The 24,967-nt window shown below is 40.3% G+C and overlaps 1 protein-coding gene across 2 annotated transcripts in view; it reads right to left on the reverse strand.

The window, feature by feature from the left end:
- LOC127365454 (receptor tyrosine-protein kinase erbB-4) overlaps nt 1-24,967 on the reverse strand; it is a 305,767-nt gene that overhangs the window by 114,465 nt on the left and 166,335 nt on the right. For both annotated transcript variants that reach the window (XM_051403529.1, XM_051403528.1), the window contains exons 3-4: nt 21,671-21,857; nt 302-433 (exon numbers count right to left, since the gene is read on the reverse strand). In XM_051403529.1, the coding sequence (XP_051259489.1) occupies nt 302-433; nt 21,671-21,857 (319 nt within the window). The remainder of the gene's footprint in view (nt 1-301; nt 434-21,670; nt 21,858-24,967) is intronic.

Raw genomic sequence — 24,967 nt, forward strand, 5'->3', positions numbered from 1 at the left:
AATGATCCTCTGGGGTATATTGTATATTGTTCCAGTCAGATAAAGTAACTCTTGAGGGAACTACACAAATTGTGAAAAAATTGCCTTAAGTGATGTCACTTCCTTGCCAGGTTTTGTCAAGAAAGAAGCATGCATGGAAGAAATAATATTTCTAGTTCTGCACTGGTTCTATTTTCTGTTCATGGAAACATCTAAGTGTAGAGCAACAGCAATGCTCTCAGTAAAACTATCCTGTAAATAAAGATTAAAGTCAAATCAAATCTTCTTGTCTTCCACACTTGTAATTGTTGAGTTTACTTACATGTGACACTGCTGTTGGTGGGCACCACCACGGGGTGCATCCGTGCGTTTTTGACAATGTCCTGCCAGTGGATCGTGTCTGCATGACACAGAAACTTGTTCTGGTCAACATACACACCTCCACTCAGGATCTCTGTGGAGACATGAGAGAGAGCACTCAGTCAATACAGATGCACACAGCTGGTTTCCTGGGTACTTAACTGTTTCTGCCTGGAGGATGCACCTAATTCAGCAATTCTGCTACCAGACTCCTGATGCATTTTTTAATTGGCAGCTTTTTTCACCGATCAATTTTATAATTAACAACTGACAGGCACTGCATGTTCAAATCAAAATCATTAACATACTTGAGGACTAGATTGGATAGGCATTTTATCCTTTTCTTTTTCCATCTGAGGGCAAGAAAGGGGTTGGGGTTTGGGGTGAGCAGCTGATCTTGAGACATGCACATCTGATAATGGTTGTTGTTGTGGAGCAATATGACACAAAGCTGTGTATATTGCTGTTATCCAGAAATGTATAGTAACAAAGTACATCTACTTCGTTACACTGCTTAAGTAGTTTTTTGAGGATCTGTACTTTACTTGAGTTTTTTTTACTTTTACTCTACTACATTTAAAAGTTAAAAAATATACTTTTACTCCGTTACTTTGATGTTTGCCACCTTGTTGCTCGTTACAAATTAAAATAGAAATACAATTAATCATCAAAGGATTATCTGGAATGGGCGTGTCCGAGAGGACGAGAAGAACAACGTACGGTACTCTCGCAAAGATTAGAGGTAAGGCGGGATGCGCGGGGCGGCGGAGATCAACATGGCTACCTCCGCAGTTAACGTTGATGAGGAAGACACAGAAGACGTTACCAACTGACATCTCCTTCAGTAGAAGACGACAGTCACCCGCCGTGGTCATACCTGGCAACAATGTTTGGCTACCTTGGGATGGGGGAAAATCCTAAAACATACAGAATGAAGTGCCTCTGGTGCCTACCAAAGTGCCACGAGATAAAGACATTTAAGAACTCCCCATCCAACCTTAAGAAACACAAGGGGAGAACCATTTTTGGTTGTTTTGCTTCTTTTTATGCGTACTATAAAAATACTTTGTACTTTACTTGTACTTTTGATACTTGAGTATATTCTCTCACAAGATACTTTTGATACTTAAGTACATTTAATGTGAGCTACTTTAAGACTTTTACTCGAGTGATTTTCTTATGGGTGACTTTAACTTTTACCAAAGTAATTTTCAATTATGGTATTTGTACTTTTACTTAGTTTTTATTAAGTACTTTTCAAGTAATTTTTTTTTTTTTTTTTTTTTTTTTTTTTTTTTTTTTTTTTTTTTTTTTTTTTTCTTTTCCTTCCCTTGGGGGGGAAGAAAAAATTATTTTTCCCCCCTCCCCCCCCACAAAAAAAAAAAAGAGGAATTTAAGCTCCAGTAAGGGACAGCAGTCCTAACGAATTTGTAATTTTTTATATTTCATCAAGGTAGTGGAAAAAAAGTAATGTATCTTGTCATCATAATATGTATTACCTTGTCAAACCATGTTTGTCCGAGGATTGATTCCTTTGGCCCCACACACACCCACACACCCACATGGTCTGAATGATTGGATACAGGGGATGGTTGTGATTATTGTTGTGCAGGAGTTTAGAGAATGCCTAATCCTGACTTTTATGTGAGAGAGAAAGAGTGGGAAAGAGAAAGAAAGAGAGACAAATAAAGATGGGAGAAAGCCACAGAGAGACGGATGGCAGGAAAGAAAGACAGAATGAAGCCCAGTAGCAGATTTGCATTATTTACAGAGCTTGTGTGTTCTCTATCTCCCTACTAACAGATTACTGACACAGGGCTGAAACGATGAGACACATAATCATACATGAGGCGCCCTGCCAGCACCACACAGAAACAGCCAAATACAATATCGTCCCACAAAGGCCCGATTAAATGATACTCCTCGGATAATAGGTGGTGGTGGTATTACCTGTACAAGCCCCCACCCCCCAATCTCAGCTCCCCCTCTCTATCTTTCTGCATGTGCGGTGGGAGCTAGGGAGAGAAATTAATCCTGCCTCTCACCACAGGAGGGATATCGCTCGGCTAGGAGCAGGCCGCATCTCAAATTCAAATTGTTTGCACAATGGGATACTGCTGGCAAAGTAGGGCAGTGGACAAACCAACAGACAAAGAAAAGCAGTTATTATGACAAAAACACCAGCAGGACATCTCAGCCCTGGTTAAGCAAGATACAAGTACACGCTCCAGGCATTCACCTTCATACTGGCTGGTTGGATTGTAACTGGAGCCATAATATACCAGATTTAGGTGTAAACATATCCAAGACATAATTAGGCACTGTTCACATCGGCTTTGCTGGGGTTTGAAAGTCCTTATAAATGTATGTACTTTTTCAATAATGTTAAATGAATGAGTGAATGGATGAATGTTTTAACTAGAGCACAATCTATATGTAAATAAAGTGCAAAAATTCAAAATTAGCTGTATATCTCTGAGTTAACTTCAACACTTGACATCCTGAGGTAAAATGCAAGATGCAGACGTACAGAGGCAGTTTTGAAACGATCTGAACACCACCATTTGACCCTGGTATCTTTACTTAACAATAGTATAATGCAGCACAATGCTGCACAATTAGCCACATACATTTTTTAACCAAAGTATTGTTGTATTCTTTTATGATTTTTTAAAATCTCACACCTTGAAAATCATTGTCCTTTGACCATCGTGTAGCACTCAAACCAGAGACGAGGCTTGCTCATCTGCATGTGACTTCCTGATAGACATTAGGACATTATACTTAGCAAACAAGTAGTATAGTGACTTGAAAAGGAAGGTTCACTCTCCTGTATTTGAATATTGCAACAGGGAATCAGACTCAAGGGAATCAGACTCAAGGGAATGTGTCCTCACATGCGGCAACTTGAACCATGTTCATCACACAAGGCTACAAACTTTTTTTTATGGATTTAACCTGGATATGTAAGCAAAAGAGTTGTTCTTAATGAGTATCAACTGAGCCAAAGAGAATTTCCAGGATTCATATGTGTGGCTGACAAGTGAAACAAGGCATTTCCACTAATCCCAGCTGTCAAAACAAGTGATCCCCAACACCATCCAGAAGGCTCCACCATCTTCTAATGCTTCTCACACTCATGGTGCATTTGGATATGTACTGTACACACAACACACTAATTTGCAAGTGTGACATGACAAAGTTCAAGATGCTGGATAACAGTTTAATTGGCTCCTTGCTGGTGCTTTTCCCAGGAGTATTTCCCATGGCCTGTCACCAAGATATGAATAATTAACAGATATTACATAATACGTACAATAACATGCAAAACTCATGCAGGACTTTCTTTCATTACAAGTAAATGCTTGGCTTGCACATTTGGTTGGTGTGCAGTTGGTGGCCAGGGGGAGATCAATGGTTAAATCCTGTTGTTGATTGTTTAGTGGGTAGAGAAAATGTCTTAATTAGTTTGTACACATAGCTACAGCTCGTGTTTCCAAACTACCCCCTCCCCTCCCGATTTGTCCCGAGAGCAACTCCAAGCTTTCTCTGAATGAGTGTATGGCTACAAAAGGCGCAGCAATCTTCAGTATCAGGCTGCATGACCGTTGGAGGAAAACAATATGAAATTCAGGGAGGCAGAACAAATGTATGCAGGCAATTATTTTGATGGTAAGTGCTTGTTGTGATATTTTTTTCTTTATTGCAGTGTGGGGATGAGTTTGATTAAGACTGGGAGGCAAATAGCGAACCAATGATCAGAAAAAGGCATATTAATGAGTTAGTGAGAGAGAATTAATACGTGTTGTGTGGATGGTTTAATGAAGAAATATGTAGGACAACAGATAAGCTGTAATAAATGGTTGACTTGCTCCAGTGTTGGAGGGCTGCATTATCGAATATCCCCAATAGTGTTTATTCTTGAAGAAGATCCATGTGCTGAACCATCAGTACATAAAAGGAAACACATTCACTTGATATGTTAACTGCAGTCCCTCTTCAGGCCAGGTATATACACATAAAGAAAAACATATTGGCTTCATAAGTAAGAGCAAACACAGTCAGCTGGATAGTATAGAAAGATAGAAAGGCAACAAGAGATTCAGAAAGACACTCAAACAGTCAGGCAATTACAGTAGATAGACAGGTATTCAATCAGAAAGACAGAGGAGTTTCTCGTCTCCTCTAGCAGTGGGACTTGGGATTTTACCCTGGGTCTCCACTGTACTATCTTATTGACTCTGAGAGCTTCAACTTGGTTTCGGCTCAGCACTGTTATCAGCTCAGTGGAACAGAGGGGAGAAACTCTGCGGGAAGATGGGGATGCATTCTGGGTCAAAGAGGCTAAATGCTAGGGGCACAGATCCTGCTGTACACCCCAGTAGCAGTGGAAGGCTAAAGTTGTTGCTAGGCTGCACTCAACATACAGACTGGCAGAAATGCCAGAATAAGATATGAGTGCACAAGTACAGTCCACACACAGAAGGAAGCATGCTCAAAAAACCATTCACACACACAACACACACACACACACACACACACACACACACACACTTGCACACATGGCTCAGGGTTGGGAGTAATGAGGCCCACATTACTATACCTGCCTTGAGCATCAATTAAATTACCAGTTTGCTTTATCTTGTAACCAGAAGGTCACTAATTTGAAGAGCTGGGAAAATGTGGGTGGGGAATGTCAGCACTACTCTGTCTGCAATTGTTATTGCAACTGTTAGTGCAACTAGAAAAAAACCTTCCAGGCTGCTGACTGGACTGGACCACTTCCCGTACAACAAAAGTGGAATAAATTAAAGAATGAGTGAGTGAATGATTGAGCGAATTAAAGAATGTGCACGCTGTTTGGATAGATGATGAATAAATGACTTAGAGTGATTGATGTTAGATGATGGGGGAATGCATGACATGTATTTTATCAGCCATCATCCATCAGTGTGAGTGTTCATCTGTCATGATAGATGATGGCTACTAAAAAATAATGAGATAGAAAGAAAGAAAATGTAAAGAGTGTCTAAAATATGGCTGCAAAGGTTGAATAGATAATTAATAAATTAGTGAATCGAACTGCTTGTTGAAACTGACCCACTCAAGAGACCACAGCCTCTTCATGCACCATCAGCACTCGTACTGAAAAAGAAACACATGCTCGAACCAACTCTAACTAATAACAACCTTAATAAACAACCAATAAGCTTTGAGAGAAGGCATTTCCTGGATTTTCAGACGCTGCTCATGTTGCCACACAGCGCTGCGTCAATCACTGTGCTCTGAGTTGCTCGGTTGCCGACAGGAGATGTCAGGACAGCAAATCTCTGCCTTTGCTCTACAAATAGGTGATCTCCCCTCCCATCCATCATCTGCTGCTGCTGCACAGTTCCATCCTTGCCCTCCTGTCCCCACTGTTGCCAAGGAAATGCGTGCAGATCCCAGATGTAAAGTGTATGTGTGTATTTGTGTTTGCATGTGTGTATATCTGTACTTGCATGTAGGTGAAAGACTGGGCCTGTGCACAGGCATGAAAGAGAAGTAAAGAAAGAAGATCATCAGTGTGTCTATGCATGTAGCTATAGCTATAGTGAGCATATAAACTGTAATGTACACATATAAATAAAAAAGAGAGATTGTGTGTTTGCATGCACTTTGTATGACAAATCTTTGCTAAATCTTTTCCAAATTATTCTATGCATGTTGAAAGATTTGACCCCATTGAACATAGTGAAAAAACCTCACATACATATGTAGAAATATATTCACCAAAGTATTTTAAATAGTCTGAGGGAACATACTGGCTTTAATATAACAGTTTTTCTCTCTTATTCTTATAACAGAGACTTCTTTGCCTTGAGAGATAATTATCTCTCAAAACAAATATTGTCTGGGGTTCCACAAGGGTCAGTCCTAGGACCACAACTCCAGAACTTCCAAAAAGTTAAGGGACTCACAGGAGACATATTTAAAAAAGACAGGTCAAATTTTAAGCAGTGGAAGACATATATATAATATATTACCTTTTAGTACCTAGTATAGGTCAAATTCTTTGGTAAGAGCCCTCCAGAGTTACAGAAGACATTATACAACTGCTTTTACAGGCTGAGTAGTACTCCGTGTGAAAAGCATGCTGAACAGTGGATCTGGGTGCCTGGTTAGCTCAGTCGGTAGAGCTGGGGACCCATATATGGAGTTGCTGCTAGCAGCCCGGGTTCGAATCCGACCTGCAGCCCTTTGCTGCATGTCATCCCCTCCCTCTCTACCCCCCTGTCCTGTCGATCTTCAGCTGTCTCTGTCCAAAGGGGCAGGAAAAGGCCAAAAGAATAAACCCCCCAAAAAAACAGTGAATCTGCGTTAAATCTCTTCCATGGCTATGTTAATGGAACACAGCTTCATGTGGCAGTTCCCTAACAACATGTGACCAACTGATGCTCTTTTAGAGTGTATATTAGATATTATTGCCTTGATGTCACAAAGCGTCAACCAAACATAAATCTTACTTCTATTAAGTTCTAAGGCTCAGAGAGAGAAACTGCAATTAAAATGAAATTCTCTAGGACATAACTTTAGCCAACAGGCAAAAAACCTTGGTGTCATCTTTGGCTCAGAATTTAACTTCAATGCCTAGAAAAGGTTGTTCACACTTTTATATCGAGGCAGGATTGATGATTGTAATGCTCTCCTATCTGGTCTACCTTTCCATACATAGGAATACAATGATAAGTCAAATTCAATATCAAGTAACCAATGAATTCCTTAATATGATTTCTATAGTGTGAAATCTATCACAGCATGCATCACAAACTTCATATCTCCTCTAAGGTCAATGGATAGAGCACCACCCACAGGAATGGCATGCAATTTTAACACTGTTAACGCAGTCCCCAAGCGAAGTGGTGGTACCCATTCAAATGTAATTGCACTTTTATGTGTTTAACTATTGACCTGAAAAGAACAACTGCATTAATTCGCCTACATAAAAGCGCTTCACGAGAGGTTCACCAGAGAGATAGCAGCACTGGGATTTGACTGTCTCTGAACACACTGCGGTCAAGAGCAGCAGCGTGGGCAGTGTATGTGCGTGTGTGTGTGTGTATGGGTCTTGTTGGGTTGATATAAGAAAGAGATGAAAAGGCAAAGGCAAAAGCAAATGGCAAAGAGAGAAAGTAAGACCAAAACATGACACCATGTTGGGAAAAGGGAGCTATTAAAGATTGAAAAGAGAGAAATACAAAGGCATAGAAAAGTGTTTTCTTCATGAGTACATATGTTCAGTATGTACAGAACGTGTCTGCCTGTGTATCTGCATATGAATGTGGAGGGACCTCACACATTAAATGCACATAATTTTAACATGGTGACTGACATTCATGGCTGAGTGGCCGCAGCACTACGCAGCATCATGTGTGCAGCATCATGTGTGCAGCATCACGTGCACACTGTTATTTTGGGTATCGTAAACAACCGCTTCCTTTTTATGAAAAAAACAAAACTGAATGGGAAACTCTTAGTCTCACCAAGGACTGTTATTTCATTCAAACTTAAAGCCTTCTCTGCCTGACAGTCTAGTGTTTGGATGGAAAACATCCTATAAAGGAAGTTTAAAATGACAATCAGAATTTAAAAGAAATACGGCAGTGATAATTACATAAATTGTATTGAGAAAGGTTTGGTCTGTTGATTAAACTGTTGAAACAAATGGAAAAGGAGGACATGAGAAAAATGTGTCTTTGAGGGAACAGAATAATAAATAACTGCCTCCATGTATAGCAGTAGCTGAGAAAAAAAAAAAAGTTAAATAAGAAACTAAACACTGGACATGAAATACAGAAAATTATTAAGGTCTGAAAAAGGTAGTTATCAATAAGTGGCAATGTAATAACTTCTTGAACTATCTGATAATTTACATCTCGACACACAAAAAATAATAATAGTTTATTTTTCTGTCTTTTGTGGGGTGCAAAATACCACTCACAAATAACAACTGAACTTGATTAACATTGGGTTTGGATTAAAGTTGTCAATAGAATAGTATTGTATTTTTATGCCAATATTCAATCTTTGAATTGCATTGTTCTAATCTTAAATAACATGTTTTTTTTTTTATCCTTTGTGTCATTCTGAAGGAGAAATGTTGTTGAGATCTTTGCTGAGGTATAGTAGATGACATGGGGGCGTCGGCCATGGCCCCCATCCCCCAAACCTACGCCTCTCCTCCGCCAAGATAATTGCATTCACAGGCTGCTGATTAAATTTGGCCCATCCCTCATGCAATTGTTTTCTATGAGTCTTTATGAAAAATGGCTGAGATTTAGGGATTATGGAATTATATCTGAGCAAGGCAAAGCATCTGCTTAAAGATGAGAAGGGGAAAAAATAAAATCATGACAGAATGATTATGGGGGGGTGCATCCTTGCTTATTTTCAACTTAAACTGCGATAAAACCCTGGTAATCTGAGCTTAATGGATAGGGCGGAGGAGGAGAAAATCATATTACAATACCTTGAGATAAGACAAATCTACAAGCAAGAAAGAAAAACAAAACCAAGGAAACAAATGAAGTAAGAGACAAAAAAGTAAAACAGAAAAGATTATCAAGGGGCAAAACAAGTGAGTGATTAAAAAGAGTAAAAGGACCTTCAATGGCTGCTGCTAAGGGCCACTTAGCTGATCAAGGCTGATGTGTGATCAGCCTGCCAGCTGAATTAAAATGAGCCACGCTCTCAGGAATGGGCAAAACAAAACAGGGTCTGAGAGAGGCAGACAGAAAGAAAAGGAAAGATGGAACGACTGAGGAAAGAGAGCATATCTTACCAGAAGCATACCAAGTATATTGGTTTTACCACAGACCTGGCCTCAGTCGGTGCATGATTTGCTAAGGCAACAACACGTCATTGAGGCCTTGTTTTTCCAGGCCTACTGCGAGACATTCAGTAACACACTTCGGGCCATGGCTCTTACTTTGTGTATACAGCACTTATATGTTATGTTTATCAGTCAAGGTGGAAAAGTCCACCAAGAAGACTGTAAAGTATATTGTAAGTACAAAGCATTCAGAGAGCATGCACCTCTGCAAAAGCTGCAAATCTCTTGGTGTCATAACTATATGAGTCTTTTTGTCAGAGAAGTGTTTTAGAGATTAGAGGGGCTGATGCCACACAAGGGAGGGCAGGTATGGTTTGTTATTAACCACTGATGCACCTGGGAGAGACACCAACAACAGAGTTGTTAAGTGGTGCCACTCTGACAGAGTTATGCAAAAGTGAAGTGTCTGACTGGTTGTTTTGGACTGTGTAACAATTTGAGAACTATGCCATCCACATTTTTACCCATAAAATCAAACCCGAACTGCCTACATAGGAAGATGGGCTGAGCAAAGTTTAAAGAGGCTTATTACCTGGAGCAGCCACTGTCACTACAGGCCAGGTGAGTCAAACCCCCCTTGCCAGGGAAGTGTAAAGGTACCAGTTTACTCCATCAGAATTGCTTTTCAGATCTTCGAACAGCTTCTAAGATGCTAAACTCATTCCACCTTTGAGTGTAGGCTTTCAAGTATAAACACTTTTGACATCGGACAGTAGATTTTTTTTCTACCACAACCTGGCCCTTGTCCCGACCCGAACAAGGGACAAACAGGAACATCATCCCATCAAATTTATTGAGAGAGATATTTAATCTGCTAGATCACCACGAGCGTGGTCAATACCTTCTCTTCATCCACTGCCATTGATTTGTACCTTTAACCTCTGGTGCTCTTTGTCTCTCAAGTTAAAGGATAATGTTGAAAGATGCTGATTTTAAACATTTTATCCATAATCCCCTTTAATTCAGTGCTGTTTGTAACTGATGCACTATCCTCAAGGTAAGAAGTGTGTGATGTCAGCCAACATTGTCTGTGCTTTCAGACCACGTCCATGACCAATCTGACCTCTGTCTATGAGCATTAAAGTGGAGCTTCCAGCCTGGTTGTTGCAATAACACACTATAATAAAAAAACTGAATATGACATTAACAAAGAGGGACCACCTGGTAGATGTGGTGGAAACTGACACAGAGGTTTGGAAAAATACCATCGATAGAAGCCAGATCTTTTTTAGCACCACAACAAATGTACCATGGAGAGGTGGCACAGAAGTCAGGGAACACTTTATTAAAATCTTTATTTGGTCATGCCTGGTGTTGCATATAGTAACACCCACCATATCTCTGTGGAGACCTGAGATGAACAGAAAAGTCCTTTTCATGTCCCATTACCCACCACTGCCCCCATCAATAGCTGCTCCACTTACCCAAGGCTTTGGCCTAAGAGGCAAAAAATAAGCATATTAATTATTAAGCTGCCAGGGGAGAAGGGGGAGGAGTCGTACGGTTGGAGGGTAATGTGTGTGTTTATGTGTGTGTCAGCAGGCAAGGTTATTAAATTGGTTTAGGGAGCTATGCTTCTTTTAAACTCATGGAAAGCAAACCTCCATAATAACAGTAATTGGCTAGAAAACTCAGGCCTTTTATCCAACTGTTTAAATATGTACTGTATATCCTGCCAGCATTTAAGATATGCTGAAACACCCACAGATGAGCCAATATCCCAGACTTATAGTTTTTTTGTAAACCAACACATCCTACAACATGTCACAGGGAAAATGGATGGCAAAAATGAAAGCATTAACAAAACAAAGACAAAAAAGAACAGAAAACTTTTACAAACACACTAACTGCCTGAGAAGACATACTTTGTGATTTCAGAACCTGTTTATATCAATGTTAAACATGCCATGTCTTCAACAGTGAAGATCTCTTATCACTCAGAGTCCACAGGTGTCCATTTAGGCCTCATAACTAAGTTGATGGAAAGTGACATTTACCTCAGTGGCATTTGAGACCCACCGAGCTGCCAGTCAGCTCCTATTTTATTTGCTTTCCCACTCATTTTGCTCCTCCTCTGAGATGAGCACTGAGCGCCTCTGACATCAAAGACCTGTCTGAAACACTGTCTGGCCTTCAGAATCAAAGTAAGAACTGCATGTCAAGGCTGCACAGCCGTGCGCTGACATGGTAAAGCTGAAATGACAGACAGTCAGTGACAGAAACTGAACATGACAATCACATTGCGAGTTTGTGTTTGTTTTGAATCTGCAGTCATATTTATGGCAGACTTTTCAAAAACAGAAGTGTGAATAGAAAGGAGTTGGTACAGTACATACCGGACAAACAAGCAAGTGTGAGTGTGTATCCACTTCAGGTTGTATAAATGTTACATGTACAATGTGCAGTTCAACAATCAGTAAAGGATTAACTAACTGATACTGTGCAAACTAAAGTACATCTTTACACAAAAATATGCTATATGTTTGAATCAAAAAGTTTATCTAGAAATAGTTTACAGGAGAGTAGTAATGGTTTTTAAGCTGTCCTAAACTGCATTTTGTCCAAAGGGGTTATTATGCACAATGCAAACTTATAAAATAAAAAATAAAAATCTACTAGGTAGGCAAGGCTCACCAAAAAACAAAATGCTTTTTTTCACATTGTAAATAAATCCCATGAAAAGGCCAAAACAAATATTTGGCCTTGATATGCATATGAATGAATCTGATAGAGTCACACACTACACACTTATTTAACACTTTAAAGTAGGTGTCTGGTTTGAAATTGCAGAATTCAAGTGGCTGAGAAACACATTCTCATTCTGTCCCTCGTTCCCTGCTTAAACAACAGGGTAGAATTCAGATGAGATTTGAGCTAAGTGAACAGCGTCCTATTGGTCTCTGAGCCAGTTTACATCTACATCATGGCACATTTTAGCCTGATCTAAGTCATAGCCTGGGGGGAAGGAAATGTTGGAGAAAGAAAGAAGAGGACTGTGTTTTGATTATTAATTTGCATTAAAATTCCTTCCACGCCTACTTTAACTTTTAATGAGGTGAAAGTCGAATCTCACTTCGAGGGGGCCGTAGAGGTTCAGTTTGGAAGGCAAATTGGTAATAAAGGGTATGTAGTCATGTTTAGGCAAGACTGTATATTTTTCTAGCTGACGAAAGGTGAGGCAGAGGTGGAGGCTTGGGCTGGACAATATTTCTAATCAGTAAGGATAGTTAGAGTCCTCCTAGGCTGAAACCTAATGCAATCATGGGCTTTTGAAAATGGAAATGATATATTGGAAATGGACACATACTACACACCAAAACTTCTAATAATAGCCCAGGCTTTTATTTGCTTAAATCACTGAACTCACCCTGCCTTTTGTTTTATACATCCAGATGATTTCTATAAAATTCAGACCAGGCCTCTTTTGGAGACCTGCGTTTATTCGTCAAAACGTGTAGTCACACCAGGCTAGAAAAGGAAACCTGCGGCTTTTTGGGACCCTGCTTTTATTGGAAGTTTTAAGGTATATAAACACAAACACGTGAATAGATAGCAGCTCTTTATTTTTGATCACCATATAAAAACACTTGCTGCCCCGATTCTCCGGCCAATCTCCCGCTCCATTCTACCCTCACTCGTGAACAAAACCCCGAGGTACTTGAACTCCTTCACTTGGGGTAAGGACTCACTCCCTACCCGGAGTAGACAATCCACCGGTTTCCTGCTGAGAACCATGGCCTCCGATTTAGAGGTGCTGATCCTCATCCCAGCCGCTTGACACTCAGCTGCAAACTGATCCAGTGAGTGCTGAAGGTCATAGGCCGATGATGCCATCAGGACCACATCATCCGCAAAAAGCAACGATGCAATCCTCAGCCCACCAAACTGCAACCCCTCCCCTCCACGACTACGCATCGATATCCTGTCCATGAAAGTCACAAACAGGATTGGTAAATAGGGGCAGCAGGGGCGGTATTGCGGTCCCTGTATCGCACCGTTGTCACGAAAAGAGAGTTGAGCCGAAAGGCAAAACTCTCGATCTACCGGTCGATCTTTGTTCCTACCCTCACCTATGGTCATGAGAGATGGGTCGTGACCGAAAGAACGAGATCCTGGGTACAAGTGACCGAAATGGGTTTCCTCAGGAGGGTGGCCGGCATCTCCCTTAGGGATAGGGTGAGAAGCTCGGACAGGGCGCCTCCCGAGGGAGGTGTTCCTGGCTCATCCAGCTGGGAGGAGGCCACGGGGCAGACCGACGACCAGGTGGAGAGATTATATCTCAACACTGGCCTGGGAACGCCTCGGGATCCCCCAGTCAGAGTTGGCCGATGTGGCCAGGGAAAGGGAAGTTTGGGGTCCTCTGCTGAACTTGCTACCCCCGCGACCCCACCCCGGATGAGCGGATGAAGATGAATGAATGAATGAATGAATAAAAACACTTTTTACGAACGATTTTGTTTGAAACTCTTTGAAATGTTTTCTTAGCGTGCATTTGAAATGTCAGATAAGGATTTCATTTGTCCTACATGTTCTTTATCCTTCTTTGTTCAACTATTCATCCTTGCTTGACATCAACTATGTAGTAAATTAATATGTACATTAAAGACTAAAAGATTGTAGTAATTTATCTGCTCTTTCAAACTACAGTAAGGAAAAAAAACATAGGGATTGTAATCTTAGACCTATGGCGATTGCAGCTGAGGGGTGACCCTAGCTGTACCATTCAGTGTCAATCTAGGGCTGGACACCTAACCTGTTTGGTTTGGTTAAAATGAACTTGTTTACCCGGTTAGTACGGTTCATTTGGGATGGTGTGAAAACTGTCAATCAAACCTTGGTGCTGACAAAAAAAACAAAAACCTGAGACCGCCTGGAAAGGTGGTTCTTTGTCAGCTGTCATGTGAACTCTGGAATGACTTGTTTGTGGTGTGAAACTGAACAGACCAACAAAATCATTTTATGATAGCAGTCTGTAGCATGATTTCAAACACTTTCCTACAAATAAATCTGCTAATTGTGAAATCTGTTCAGGAACCAAATGAAACAAACTACAATTTACCTTCCCCTTTTCCAAAACCTATCAACAGTTATACTTTTTTTTTTCTTATATGTTTTTCCTGCTTCCTGTTTTTATTTTTAGTTTCTAAAGACCCTTTACTTTTTGTCCAAACTGTTCCTACATTTTCCTGTGCCTTGCATCAAGGTAATTGGTGTTGGTCTGGGGTCTTATCTGACAGAGTTTAAGGGAAAAATCCAGTAAACATAAGGTGGTACAATAATGGCTGATTTAATGGTTCTTTAAACTTTGTCAAGTCTTACAACAGGTATGTCTGAAAAGGGAGCCGGCATGACAAGGGAATTTCTAGCAAAAACCTGCGCTACAGATAGAGTCCAGTAATTAAATATATGAGACACATACAGTCAAAGACACACACACAATTTTAATTGGCAAATATATTTTGTATTATTTCTGTTGTCCATTAATATTTTTTAAAGCCCAGTTATTTTCTACTCACCAAATCTCAAAATTGCACTATTAAAGTTCAAAATAATAGTTCCCCCTCCACTTCTTGCTTAGAGTTTGAGCTTCACTGTGTAGAATGATGTATCTGCAGAGTCTGAGACTCTAAAGATATTTTCACATTCATCTGCTGAAGCTGGGAGGTTTCTGTGCTCATTGAAAATCTGATTTGATGAGGCAGGGCCTACATACGGTGGTTGTAAAGGGCAAACGCGCCGCAAACGGCGAAACGCTGCAAACACGGGAAAAATGCAAATCCAAAAACACACAAACACATAAAACAAATCCAACAGAAAAACACAGCACAAGAAAAATGCTGCAATCACAGAAATGAAGCAGAAGCTAGAACTTTCAAACCCACAAAACAAATACCAAAGAGAAATGCTGCAAATACCAAAAACACACAAAACAACAAAACAACTCCAAGAGAGAAACGCTGCAAATTCGCTCGACAAAACGGTAGTGCGCCAGGCCACTAGGGGGACCCGACCTGAGGGATGGACCAGTCCTGTGGGACCAGACCCGAAAGACATCAAGAAGAAGAAGAAGAAGAATGTCGGCCACCATACCTACGAGCATGATCTGTGACATCATATTGAAGTTGAACCTGGTCCAGTATGCAACTCATACAAGTGTGATGTAAAAACTTTAAGCCACTACATATACTGAGAATTGTATGTAAGATATTGTAAGTAGGAGACATCTTGTGTCCAGCAGCAAAATTTTAGACATTAACAAAACAATTTATGCATACTCATAGAGTCATCATGGGCATCTGTAACCAAAAGTATAGAAATACCAAGCATTTTACCAAAAGCGTGTAAATTTATACTATCATGCCTTATTAGCATTGTTCAGTCATAGTAAAGAAATAAACTACTAAAAGAAACTTTTTAAAGAAATTCAGCTCTGTTATTCCCCGGCCATTATAACCCAACCCCTGGCTCAAGTAGTTTCACTATCTCTGTCACACAGTGATATTACAGAGCAATCAATTAACACAAACCACCACTGATGGCCCGTTCCGGACTTCAATTTAACATGTGCCTCCTCACGATCCACATTAGGGGCTCACAAATGTGACAATATGAATGTCGTCCTTCAAAAAGAAAGTCCCTCTTGCCCCCTTCCTGGAGCGGTGAAATATTGAGTGTGACACGGGAGTAATTGCATGGGAAGTAATCAATTAGACACACAATTGAAGGAGACCTGAGGTCTGTGGGCTGCTAGGCAAGAGGCTCGACTGAATTCTGGTGACGTGCACTGAACCAATCTTGCCTGCCTCCTGTGGCAGAATTGCTCTTTCTTCTCCTAGTAGTTAGAAGGTGAATGGGAGTCTTAGGGATCAGAAGAAGGCAGCAATTTTATGCCCCATCCCAGCATACCCTTGTCTGGGGGAAACACACTGACTCAAATAGTCTCTTTCACCTTGCCCTATCCCATTCCATCCTTTCTTTGCCTCCCTTGAACATCGCCATCACAAGAGGCTGAACAGAACACATTCAGCAGATGATAGAGTACATTATGATTTACCAATTGAACAACTGCGGTAGACTTTAGAGAACAAACTAGGACTCAAGTGCTCAAAAGGGTGTTGCATACAGTACAAAATGGTACAAACATTAGATTACATGTGTTTGTGTGAAAGGCATCAATGTGACAAATCAAGACAGCCAACTGAAATATGATGAGAGACACATTGCTAAAGAAAGAGGGATAAAGAGATGGAAGAAAGACAGAAAATAGGATAGATAAAGAGAGAGCAGATGGGCCATGAAGGAGTGGATAACGCCTTGGCGTACAACACAGGCTTGTGTACATGCATGAGACGAGAGAGGATCATTCAGCAGATGGGGCCTCAGATTGGATGCTTCATTTTGGACAGACGCAGTGCAGGCGTAGGGTGGTTAGAAAAATGAATCAACAACACTAAACAAATCTGAAAAAAAAAAAAACGATACTGGATGGAATGAGGAAAAGGGGGGGGACAGTAAAATGCGTTAAATCAGAAAGCTCATCTGTGTTGTGCTCCTTATTGAGGCTGTTATTATTTTGCCAGGAAAGCAGGCTGTAATTACCATGTGAAAGCACAGAGGCTGCCCGGGGTTCATGTGAATCCAGACGGAAGTGCTGAAAATGTTTGCCTAAGCAGGAAGGAAGACACTGCGGGTCAGCGTGCATCAAAATACAGATTAGGAACTTTGAAAATGTCAGGAGGCGGCTCTGTTTAACCTTTTTCTTGGCTATAGGACAAAAGGTAGAAAGAAGTACTTATTTGAAGCTTTTCTTTGCAGAAATCAGGAGGTTCACTTGTACACACAAAAAGCCTAAAAAATGGGTAACCTTTCAGGGACCAGCTTTTTGTCATCGTATGTGAGATGAGTCCTCACAATGTCACTTGTTAAACAGATTTTTGCCCCCAAAAAGTAATCAAACAAACAACACAACTAAACTTTCCACACTTAAGCAAAAGTGTCTTTTAAATTTCTTATTCACTTCTATACACCCCTGTGCACACACACCATCCCTAAACTTTTCCCGGCTTGACTGTGCCTTATATTTCATATTCATGAGGATAACTTAGCTAAGCTTGATTGAAAGGTGCATCGGAGGGAGTCCTATCCCTGCTCAGCCAGAGACCTCCTTCACCACATCCCCCGGTCCCCTCAAATCCAGAGAGTCCATTCACATCTCGCAGAGAGTGCACCAGAGAAATCAATAAGTGCAATGCTACAATGTACTAGCGACAAATTGATTTCATCCAAAGGCAATTTCAACCCAAATAGAAATGCGGGTGGGTTTCAGCACTGAAGGGGTCTTTTACTGTTCCTTTCTCTCGATTAGCCTCTTATGTAGTTAATACGTTTTATCCTCTTATATGTGTTGCTTATGGATTATATTGATCATTTTACACTTCTCCTGGGAGCTGCGAGCAGAGAAACGGTGGACCAATATGACAGTAACATAAAGTAACATCAAAGGCCTTGTAATGAATAAGACAGCTAGCTTGGACTCACTAAAGCACTTGAAGGAAGGAAAGAGTTTTGATCAGTGCTGCTTGATGTATAGGAGAGGATCCATCCTGATGGTTTAGGCTCATATCCTTCCTCAACAGTACACTGTAGAATGATGACAACTGCAACGGAACAAACTAGGACACAAGTGACTTGTTTCTTCCCCCCAGCAAGAGTTTGTTTAACTGTCAGGACCATGTGTGTAAAAAGCAGTGATATGATAGACCCTCCAAGACAAGTTTTTTTCTATAAAGAGATAAGTTGGTATTCAAGGGCCTACATTTTTGACAGCCCTATCTACCCAAACTTGACATGCATATACATTTTTAAAAAAAAGATACCTGATGGAAATGAGACCTGAAGACAATCAGAACTGGTCTCAAGCATATTTAGATCTCATACAAAATGTGGTCGACTCAAACAGACCCAAAAAGAGAGAGAACACCAACACTGGTGGCAGCATGATGTGCCACCAATCAATGAGCAACCACGGCTGAAAAGAGTAGCTCCAGGTTATCCATACTCGTGGTGGCAAGGAGAGGACAAGCCATGGCTTCCATCCAGGTGGACGATGTGTTGAACGGACTCACCGACAAGAAAATACAGGTTAGGTGCACTGGCTAGCTAAAAAGTTAATTTAGTTATCTGTGCAGATAAGCAGCTTGCGATAAATAAATAAAACTGTGAGCCCTGTTTCTGAGTGTAGTGTATTTCCTGCTGTGAGCTTATTGGCGCTGACTCTGATGATATTTACTCCTTAAGAGTAATTTTTTGTATCAAAGAAATTTGGCCGTTTTGTACCCGACCCCAACCTGGACACAATATTTTCGTGATTTGGGTCCTCAGTTGGTTACTGAAAATCAGGGCAGCACTGGAGACCTCTGGCATAGCTGACTTCAGCTTGTCAAATAAAGTAGAAAAAACCCTTGGAAACGTTCAATCTGAAATCTGAGCTTTTCGCTCACATTGATTACTACTTTCGTTTACCTCACTATTTGCTTAATTATTAAAACTTTCCACATTCAATATAAACATTGTAACATTTTATATATGAAAGAAAATAGGGGAAAAAAAACTTTATAAGTCCCCTTTAACAAGAAAATTTGAATATTCTGTTCTGTTCTATTCTATTCGTTAACAAGAACAAAAAATAATAGAGTGAAATTCAACAGAGTTATGAAGAAGAGCAGATTCAGGCCATGGCTGTTGTGCATAACTTCCCCTCTACTTCATGGCTTGAGGCCACGGATGGCACATCAAACAGCAGCTTCTCACAGAGGCCAGCCCTGACTCCCTCAGCACTGGCTTCAACTTGGCACCACAATGAAGAGGACTAGCTTGGCAAAAAAAAGCTGCTGGTGGTGCTGGACAAAAGCAATTCCCTAAGTATGGCGCAACATGCGAAAAAGAATACAAGATGGAACATAACACACAAGCACATACTGTTGCTACACATGCACTCATTCATGGATGTGTTGTTTCGACTCTGGGGGATCACAGGGAAGGAACAGTTGAAGAGAACAATGAGAGACAACTGAATTATTTAGAAAGATGGTTTGGAAGCAGAAGAGACACAATCTAAGTGCAATGCCTCTTCCTTAAGAAAATCTAAATAATTTTTTTTGGGATAAATTTAAATCTCTCAATACAAAGATAATTTTTGAATTCTTGTAAAACTGATGACATTGTCTTTCTCATATTGCCTCAGTGTTTCCTTGACATACTTGTCATCACGCTAAACATATATTCATGCATTTGTGTAATACTGCTCCCAAAACAAGCTTCAGTGTATGCCACCAGACCAACCTGATTGCACTGGGAGTTCATTCCCATAGAGAAATAAGGAGCAATAGTCATTTCCAAGCATTCACCATCAACAAGGACATGCATGGCACTTTGTGGTGCTACCTAATAAATCATTCAAATTGTATTCCTCTTGCTTCTCTATGTGTAAAAGATAATAAGGGAATTAATTTATGTTATCACTGCATGGGCGGACTAAATACAAAATACAACTGGGACAAAATACAACTGACCAGGACTTACTGATAACACTTTTACTTGCCAAAACACAAACTGATTCTCCCTCCATTTTCACTTAGAAGATTTGTGAGGTTGAATTTAGCTTTTAAAATGAGTAAATAACACCTCTGCCCTTGTGTTGAACAAATCATGAGCTGTTCCTGGCCCTGGCATGCCCCACTTAGCCCTGTACTGGAAAAGCTCTACGTCTTTTTTGCAAGTCAAGGGCTTCATTTCTTACTGACCTCAGCATCAGGGCGGCTGAAGGAAACCTAGTAGCACAAGGATCCATTGTTCATAAAGAAGCGAAGCCACCCACACAATATTTTCCTACTTAGTACGCTGTTTATCAGCAGTCACATTCACTATCTTCTCCAGCTTCTGAGGAAACATGCTTGATCCGATTGCTGAGTGGGTTGTAAATCAGACAAGATTTTTTGTATGAGCAAGGGTGATGGGTGTAAATAACCGAAGAGATTAAGTTTTTTCACAACATTGCAAGTCAGCATCATACCCCTTCGTGTGAGAGGGTTAATTGTGATAACAGCACCAGTTGGGTACTTTGGAGAAGAGGCAGACTGTCTGCATATTCCCATTTTCTGTGAAGGTGATCAAAGCAAATAAACAACTACAGTACATTAGCCAATTCATTAAATAACATGTGTTTGTACCCTCATATCATGTATCATATATGCAATTGTATTTTTTGTGAAAGACTTTCTGAAAGCACCCCTAAATCATCTGTTACGCCCTTGATCTATTTTCTTGATGACACTGATGATATCCTTACCAGTTTATTGTTAAATCATTGTGAAACAATAGTAATACCTGTTGCTAGTCAGCATCATTTCAAAAACAAAGGGTGGACAGCCTTGTACTAGGCAAATCAATTATTGATTAACAGTGGTTACTCAACAGTGGGATCATAGTTGAAATCAGCTGTAACACTTTTGAAATCATTAACGTCAAGGATAGCACAAGGATAGCAACTTGATGGTAATGAAGTGAGTGGAGTGAATAATGTCTCACAAGTCTCAGGTAAGAGTCTGTCAAGCAATTACTTAATCCACCTCTTAGCTGTTACCTACATGGTAAAAAAAATAAAAATAAATAAAAATCTGCTTTTGAAATATCAGGCTGTTTTCATTTGACCGTCACCTTTCGTTCCCATTTCATTAAGCTCACACTGGTATGAGGACTGCCACCATTTGCTGAGACTGCTTCTGACCTAACTGTAAATGATAAAAAGTGACATTTCATACAATTTTTGGAGCACATTGTGTTACTCGTGCTGGACAGTATACCTCACTGTAAAAGCAAAACATCTGCCCATATATATATATCTGGCAGTATAAATATCATACAATATATGTATAAATATCTGACATCAGCTAACCTGATGCACCAGATGGTTTGTTACACAGAACAATCTGGGAAGTCGTTGTTTGAAACTGTTTGGGGCAGGCACTTTCAAAAAATACTTGGCAGGTGATTGGATGGACCATCTATCTATCACCATCTATCCGTGGTGAGCTTCAACTTATCCCAATAGCTAAAGTTTCCGAATGATGTTCATTTGATCAAAAATGTAGGCTTAGTTATCTGGTTTCTTAAACTAAAAATGAAATTAAGAAAGCGGTAGAGGTGTCCTAACATGTTAGGAGTTCCCAGCAGGTGGTGAATGAAAGAGTAAACATGCACACTCACACGCTCCAGGAGGCATGGAAATATAGAATCCTAAACGTTTGATCTCAGATAAAAAATACGTTTTTTCAAAGACTGGGCTCAAGTTTAGACTGACCACATACTGAAGTTCTCAAAAGGCACTCATAATACTCACAAATACCCACAACAAGACAACACAACAAATGTGAGTAACCAGAAAATAATTAATTCACTCACCTGTGAGGTTTTTCAGACCCAGCTGGCGTAGGCCGAAGTTTCCATCACGTCTGTAGTTGAGAAAGATTGCGAGGGAGTAGCGGTCCTCATACAGCTTGGTTCCTCGAATGATCCTCAAGTTCTCCAAAGGCAGGTAGTCAAACTGGTTCAGGGCCACCAACACATAGCCTGTCACTTCTCGGATAGACTGTGGACAGAGTTATGGAGGGAGGCGTTAGTGTGCGTTTTAATTGCGCATAATATTGTTGCAGTAATTGAATAAAAGAACACTTTAGGAAGCAAATCATCTGTTATGTGAAAGACATGAAAGGAAAAACCAAAATCTGCCTTGTTGGATCTAAAAGCAAGTAAGCTAGTCCAAAAGTCCAAGAGGCCTTGAGGACACCGTATTCGTGTTTCTCCAGGGGTTTATTCTGAGGAGACAACAGTGTTTTCAGCCAACAATGCAGCGTTGCACACAATACGCCAACAAAAGAAGTTTTACAATAGAGTGACAATATGCTATCTAAAATTATGCATTTCAAACTTAGCATGTGAAAAATATAAATACAGTTACTATTAGCTTTTCTTGGTAATTCAGTTTCTGTTTACCTTTACTATTGTGCTTTATGTGGAAAGATTAGGCTTTAAAACAGGACCCATCTGTGATCTAGTCTTTTGCTTCTAAGATGTTCCATTTTTTTCTCCTCCATTTATTTTTCTCTGCAATCATTCATCCTCCTTAGAAACTAAGAGTCAATGTAGCACTGCACAATTTACACTAAACTGCTGTCTGACTGAAATTTTGTTTTTTTTCTTTATTCTGTTGTTAATATGTGCCATTGACAATCAAGTATTTTATGACCTAAACCTTGTGTGATGGAAATACATATCATTTTAAAGATATTTTTCTATATATGTAACTACAGCAAGGTTCTTGTAAGTACTGTCTTTACCACACCACTTCCTATAACAACAAAATCAAACCACTGGATAAATAGTTTTACAAAGTCTTTAACATTTTTTCCCAGCTTGAATAAAGTCACATGGCATACACCAAGTTTATGAATATGCATGCCGTGGCCATAGTGAAGCCTGCAGAACCAACAAAGCCATGTCACGCATTGCATATGTTGCCCAAGCAAGAAAATGTATTATTAGACCCATGTTGGATTTAATTTTGTTGTGAAATGCAGTTTAAATTCTTTGCAATTTAATTATGGGTACTTTTAATTTTGTTATTTGGAGCTACCAATAACTTTTCTTTCCCTACCCTTCAGTATTTCTGGATTTATTATTTCATATTATATCAATAGCTTTAAAAGTGTATGGAAAAAAATTATGGAATAGATACATGTATGTCATGCCAAAACATTTGCTTCTGAAATAAATTAGGGAGAAACGGGATGAGGGGCAGAGGTAATGCTGTAGAGAGGAAAAACAAACAAACAAAACAGAAAGGAATGAAAAAGAAAGTTAGGCATGCTATATCAGATCATTGACAACAGCTATCTTCAAGGTCACTTTGCAAATATTCCATAATGCCAGCAAGTTGAGTGCAAGCATCTGAGCAGGGAAAACTTGCTCTAGGGTTTGTGACCTCAATGCAAAACTTGGCACAGGGTTCAGCACTCATGTACGGGGTCCGGCCTAGGGTGACTGAGCCACAAGGACAGCCATTGCTTCACACTTTAAATGTCATTTAGGAGGGGATATAACGACTGTCGAGACTTTGGCGAGGAGCCACCCAGTTGGAACTGCTATTGCATGAATCAAAGTGACAGGCTGTGTCCTCTTTCTCCCATCCACCATCATGGTGGCTGTCATTAACAGACAGGCGGTCAGAGAAGTCTTTCCACGCCGGCCGCTGATGCAGATAATCAACAAGTCTGTGTGTGAAGTGCTGTTGCAGCTGATGTGGTGAGCTGAAATAAGTCCTAAGGAGGACCCTGGCAGCGTAGTCATGGCGGCTGACAGCTGTCAGAGAGCATGGCGATCAGCCACCAGTAAGTAAGCCGCAGTCACAGCTCCGTCATCATTACCCTGCTGATTACCATTAATAGAAACAGACCAGCCAGAGTCTGGTGAGTCTGTGTGTATTTATGTGAATGAGTGATGGGAAATTATATTCAGTGTGTATGTTTATCACTTAACTAGTTGGAAAAGAAGTAAGCTACTTTGTGTGGATAAAAATATTCTAACAGCTGGAGAATCACTGATATTGTGCAAAGTTGATGCATCATTGTTGTGTGCATGTGAATCTGTCTACGGAAATCATGAGTATATGTACAATATGTTAAGCTTCTTTGATATGTGTATATGTTGTATTATTTTATGCCATCAGTGAGAACACAGAGTTAGACAGCCCAGGCCATGCTTCACACTTTGACTTTTTCACTAGCCAAGAGCTGAGGTCTGTTGGATGACTCAAATTCATCCTGCTGGGGGTTTCAAGGTCTTTTCTACCCTGCTACACAACCAAATACCTTCAAGTCTATGTAGTCCAGTGACATTGCCCTGGGCACTGTGCCATAAACTATCTTCCCAATCTAGGATCCAGGTACTTTTTCATACTACCAACAGGTGGAGGGTGGCACACACTAGCAAGAGCAATCAACCCTGAATCCAAGCATATACAGTAGCTGATAATTATTTCAGGGCAAACACTTCATGGGTACTTTTTTTTCCGGAGCCTGTTTATTACCCCACTCGCACAGTTGCCGGTTTGTTATTTTCAAGCCACCAAATCAATACTTTCCAAAGTGCAGTCTTGCAGAGGGAAATAAAACGAGGGAGAAAGAAGATGGCAGGTACACACACTTTTCTCCCCACAGATTGTTCAATACTGAACTGCATGAAGAAAGGGAAACAACTTGTAGTGATTACAGGCCCTTGCTGAGCTAATGGCCAAACTCGCTCTGCGTGGTCACTTTCATTAAACACAGATCAACAAAACAAGCACCCCCCTCCCCGCAACACCTCTGACGCAGGCCAAGTGCATCGTATGACTTCAGGGAAACAGGCACTTGGATTACAGCAAGCTTTAACACATGCAAGTGCCTAAAGGAATACAGCTAAAATATGATATCCAATGCTGAGTTTGGCACATGTGCCAGTGAAGTAGCATATTAATTTTGTGTGTGCTTGCGCTAAATCATTTGCATGACCTCCTCTACAGTATATAGCTACAGTGCAATTAGAGCAGTAAATTAACTTCTAAAGATAACAACATGACACATTGTTGTCCTGAATTTCTCCCAGTAAAAATAGTTCTTCTTATAGTCTCCTCTTCTATCTTGATGGGCAGTGTTAGGATGG

Source organism: Dicentrarchus labrax, unplaced genomic scaffold (genome assembly GCF_905237075.1).
Source record: "Dicentrarchus labrax unplaced genomic scaffold, dlabrax2021, whole genome shotgun sequence".
Taxonomy (NCBI): domain Eukaryota; kingdom Metazoa; phylum Chordata; class Actinopteri; family Moronidae; genus Dicentrarchus; species Dicentrarchus labrax.